At 40.7% G+C, this 4,740-nt stretch overlaps 1 protein-coding gene across 1 annotated transcript; it reads left to right on the forward strand.

Moving 5' to 3' along the window:
- The first annotated feature begins 1,185 nt into the window (after positions 1-1,185).
- LOC129049227 (endogenous retrovirus group K member 19 Rec protein-like) lies at positions 1,186-3,276 on the forward strand. Its single transcript, XM_054527652.1, has 2 exons — positions 1,186-1,522; positions 3,220-3,276. The coding sequence occupies exons 1-2, from the start codon at positions 1,262-1,264 to the stop codon at positions 3,274-3,276; spliced, it is 318 nt and encodes a 105-aa protein (XP_054383627.1). The 5' UTR covers positions 1,186-1,261.
- Positions 3,277-4,740: the final 1,464 nt, after the last annotated feature.

The raw sequence follows: 4,740 nt of genomic DNA on the forward strand, positions 1-4,740 counted from the left end.
CAAAAACAAAAATCTTCCAGTTTTTAAAATTGACTACTTGGATTCTACCTAAAATTACCAGATGGGAACTTTTAGAAAATGCTCTAACAGTATTTACTGATGGTTCCAGCAATGGAAAAGCAGCTTACACAGGGCCAAAACAATGAGTAATCAAAACTCCATATCAATCGGCTCAAAGAGCAGAGCTGGTTGCAGTCATTGCAGTGTTACAAGATTTTGATCAACCTATCAATATTGTATCAGATTCTGCATATGTAGTACAGGCTACAAGGGATGTTGAGATAGCTCTAATTAAATATAGCTTGGATGATCAGTTAAACCAACTATTCAATTTATTACAACAAACTGTAAGAAAAAGAAATTTCCCATTTTATATTACTCATATTTGAGCACACACTAATTTACCAGGGCCTTTGGCTAAAGCAAATGAACAAGCTGACTTACTGGTATCATCTACATTCATAAAAGCACAAGAACTTCATGCTTTGACTCATGTAAATGCAGCAGGATTAAAAAACAAATTTGATGTCACATGGAAACAGGCAGAATATATTGTACAACATTGCACCCAGTGTCAAGTCTTACACCTGCCCACTCAAGAGGCAGGAGTTAATCCCAGAGGTCTGCGTCCTAATGCATTATGGCAAATGGATGTCACGCATGTACCTTCATTTGGAAAATTATCATATGTTCATGTAGCAGTTGATACTTATTCACATTTCATATGGGCAACTTGCCAAACAGGAGAAAGTACTTTCCATGTTAAAAAACATTTATTATCTTGTTTTGCTGTAATGGGAGTTCCAGAAAAAATCAAAACTGACAATGGACCAGGATATAGTAGTAAAGCTTTCCAAAAATTCTTAAATCAGTGGAAAATTTCACATACAACAGGAATTCCCTATAATTCCCAAGGACAGGCCATAGTTGAAAGAATAGAGCACTGAAACTCAATTAGTTAAACAAAAAGAAGGGGGAGACAGGAAGGAGTGTACGACTCCTCGGATGCAACTTAATCTAGCACTGTATACTTTAAATTTTTTAAACATTTATAGAAATCAGACTACTACTTCTGCAGAACAACATCTTGCTGGTAAAAAGAACAGCCCACATGAACGAAAATTGATTTGATGGAAAGATAATAAAAATAAGACATGGGAAATAGGGAAGGTGATAACATGGGGGAGAGGTTTTGCTTGTGTTTCACCAGGAGAAAATCAGCTTCCTGTTTGGATACCCACTAGACATTTGAAGTTCTATAATGAACCCATTGGAGATGCAAAGAAAAGCACCTCTGTGGAGATGGAGACACCGCAATCGAGCACTGTCGACTCACAAGATGAACAAAATGGTGATGTCAGAAGAACAGATGAAGTTGCCATCCACCAAGAAGGCAGAGCCACCGACTTGGGCACAACTAAAGAAGCTGACGCAATTAGCTACAAAATATCTAGAGAACACAAAGATGACACAAACTCCAGAGAGTATGCTGCTTGCAGCATTGATGATTGTATCAACAGTGGTAAGTCTCCCTATGCCTGCAGGAGCAGCTGCAGCTAATTATACCTACTGGGCCTATGTGCCTTTCCCGCCCTTAATTTGGGCAGTCACATGGATGGACAATCCTAGAGAAGTATATGTTTATGATAGTGTATGGGTACCTGGTCCCACAGATGATCGCTGCCCTGCCAAACCTGAGGAAGAAGGGATGATGGTAAATATTTCCATTGGGCATCGTTATCTTCCTATTTGCCTAGGGAGAGCACCAGGATGCTTAATGCCTGCAGTCCAAAATTGGTTGGTAGAAGTACCTACTGTCAGTCCCATCAGTAGATTCACTTATCACATGGTAAGTGGGATGTCACTCAGGCCATGGGTAAATTATTTACAAGACTTTTCTTATCAAAGATCATTAAAATTTAGACCTAAAGGGAAACCTTGCCCCAAGGAGATTCCCAAAGGATCAAAAAATACAGAAGTTTTAGTTTGGGAAGAATGTGTGGCCAATATTGCGGTGATATTACAAAACAATGAATTTGGAACTATTATAGATTGGGCACCTCGAGGTCAATTCTACCACAATTGCTCAGGACAAACTCAGTCATGTCCAAGTGCACAAGTGAGTCCAGCTGTTGATAGCGACTTAACAGAAAGTTTAGACAAATGTAAGCATAAAAAATTACAGTCTTTCTATTCTTGGGAATGGGGAGAAAAAGGAATCTCTACCCCAAGACCAAAAATAATAAGTCCAGTTTCTGGTCCTGAACATCCAGAATTATGGAGGCTTACTGTAGCCTCATACCACATTAGGATTTGGTCTGGAAATCAAACTTCAGAAACAAGAGCTCGTAAGCCATTTTATACTATCGACCTAAATTCCAGTCTAACGGTTCCTTTACAAAGTTGTGTAAAGCCCCCTTATATGCTAGTTGTAGGAAATATAGTTATTAAACCAGACTCTCAAACTATAACCTGTGAAAACTGTAGACTGTTTACTTGCATTGATTCGACTTTTAATTGGCAGCACCGTATTCTGCTGGTGAGAGCAAGAGAAGGCGTGTGGATCCCTGTGTCCATGGACTGACCGTGGGAGGCCTCGCCATCCATCCATATTTTGACTGAAGTATTAAAAGGCATTTTAAATAGATCCAAAAGATTCATTTTTACTTTAATTACAGTGATTATTGGATTAATTGCAGTCACAGCTACGGCTGCTGTGGCAGAAGTTGCGTTGCACTCCTGTTCAGTCAGTAAACGTTGTTAATGATTGGCAAAAGAATTCTACAAGATTGTGGAATTCACAATCTAGTATTGATCAAAAATTGGCAAATCAAATTAATGATCTTAGACAAACTGTCATTTGGATGGGAGACAGGCTCATGAGCTTAGAACATCGTTTCCAGTTACAATGTGACTGGAATGTGTTAGATTTTTGTATTACACCCCAAATTGATAATGAGTCTGAGCATCACTGGGACATGGTTAGACACCATTTACAGGGAAGAGAAGATAATCTCACTTTAGACATTTCCAAATTCAAAGAACAAATTTTCAAAACATCAAAAGCCCATTTAAATTTGGTGCCAGGAACTGAGGCAATCACAGGAGTTGCTGATGGCCTCGCAAATCTTAACCCTGTCACTTGGGTTAAGACCATCGGAAGTACTACAATTATAAATTTCATATTAATCCTTGTGTGCCTGTTTTGGCTGTTGTTAGTCTGCAGGTGTACCCAACAGCTCTGAAGAGACAGCAATCATCGAGAATGGGCCATGATGATGATGGCGTTTTGTCAAAAAGAAAAGGGGGAAATATGGGAAAAACAAGAGAGATCAGTTACTGTGTCTGTGTAGAAAGAAGTAGACATAGGAGACTCCATTTTGTTCTGTTAATCTATAACTTTAACCCCAACCCCGTGCTCTCTGAAACATGTGCTGTGTCAACTCAGGGTTAAATGGATTAAGGGCTATGCAAGATGTGCTTTGTTAAACAGATGCTTGAAGGCAGCATGCTTGTTAAGAGTCATCACCACTCCCTAATCTCAAGTACCCAGGGACACAAACACTGCAGAAGGCAGCAGGGACCTCTGCCTAGGAAAGCCAGGTATTGTCCAAGGTTTCTCCCCATGTGATAGTCTGAAATATGGCCTTGTGGGAAGGGAAAGACCTGACCATCCCCTAGCCTGACACCCATAAAGGGTCTGTGCTGAGGAGGATTAGTATAAGAGGAAGGCATGCCTCTTTGCAGTTGAGACGAGAGGAAGGCATGTGTCTCCTGCCCATCCCTGGGCAATGGAATGTCTCGGTATAAAACCTGATTGTATGTTCCATCTACTGAGATAGGGGAAAACCGCCTTAGGGCTGGAGGTGGGACATGCAGGCAACAATACTGCTCTGTAGGGCATTGAGATGTTTATGTATATGCATATCTAAAGCACAGCAATTAATTCTTTACCTTGTCTATGATGCAGAGACCTTTGTTCACGTGTTTATCTGCTGACCTTCTCTCCACTATTATCCTATGACCCCACCACATCCCCCTCTCCAAGAAACACCCAAGAATGATCAATAAATACTAAGGGAACTCAGAGGCTGGTGGGATCCTCCATATGCTGAACGCTGGTCCCCTGGGCCCCCTTATTTGTTTCTCTATACTTTATCTCTGTGTCTTTTTCTTTTCCAAGTCTCTCATTCCACCTAATAAGAAACACCCACAGGTGTAGAGGGGCAACCCACGCCTTCAGAGAGGATGTCCTGAACTAAGAAAGGAGAAAGAAGCCCTCCCACTCATGACTTTCAAGGAAAAATAGGGGGGTCAGGAGCTCTTTTATCTTGAGTCCTACCTGAAGCCCTTGATAAATTTGGAGGTGGGACTTAAACATGAGCTTATCACATTTTTAGTTGATTCAGGGACCACTCGCTCCTCTGTTCCCCCCCTCCCCCGTCCTAATGTTGTCTCCTCCTCAGAGGAACTTTTAGTCTCATGGGGTAAAAGAGGAAGGATTTAGAGCAAAAATTTTAGAAATCACAGAAGTTAGATACCAGAATCTGTCAGCTCATATTCTGTTCTTGTTAATCCCTGAAGCAGGAACTAATTTATTGGGGAGGGATTTAATCTTAAAGTTAGGGATAGGTTTACAAGTCAGCCCAAGAGGATTCCTTACCTCATTAAACCTACTCACCACTGCAGATGAAAAATATATTAATCCTAATGTCCGGTCCAAAGAAGGAAACCGAGGGA

This window comes from Pongo abelii, chromosome 10, assembly GCF_028885655.2.
Source record: "Pongo abelii isolate AG06213 chromosome 10, NHGRI_mPonAbe1-v2.0_pri, whole genome shotgun sequence".
NCBI classification, from domain to species: domain Eukaryota; kingdom Metazoa; phylum Chordata; class Mammalia; order Primates; family Hominidae; genus Pongo; species Pongo abelii.

What these genes read in the sequence shown, in the direction of transcription:
- LOC129049227 (XM_054527652.1), top strand. Translation starts at nt 1,262, where the DNA reads ATGAACCCATTGGAGATGCAAAGAAAAGCACCTCTGTGGAGATGGAGA. An exon ending in TGATGATTGTATCAACAGTG is followed by an intron (nt 1,523 to 3,219) that starts GTAAGTCTCCCT and finishes GGCTGTTGTTAG; the next exon opens with TCTGCAGGTGTACCCAACAG.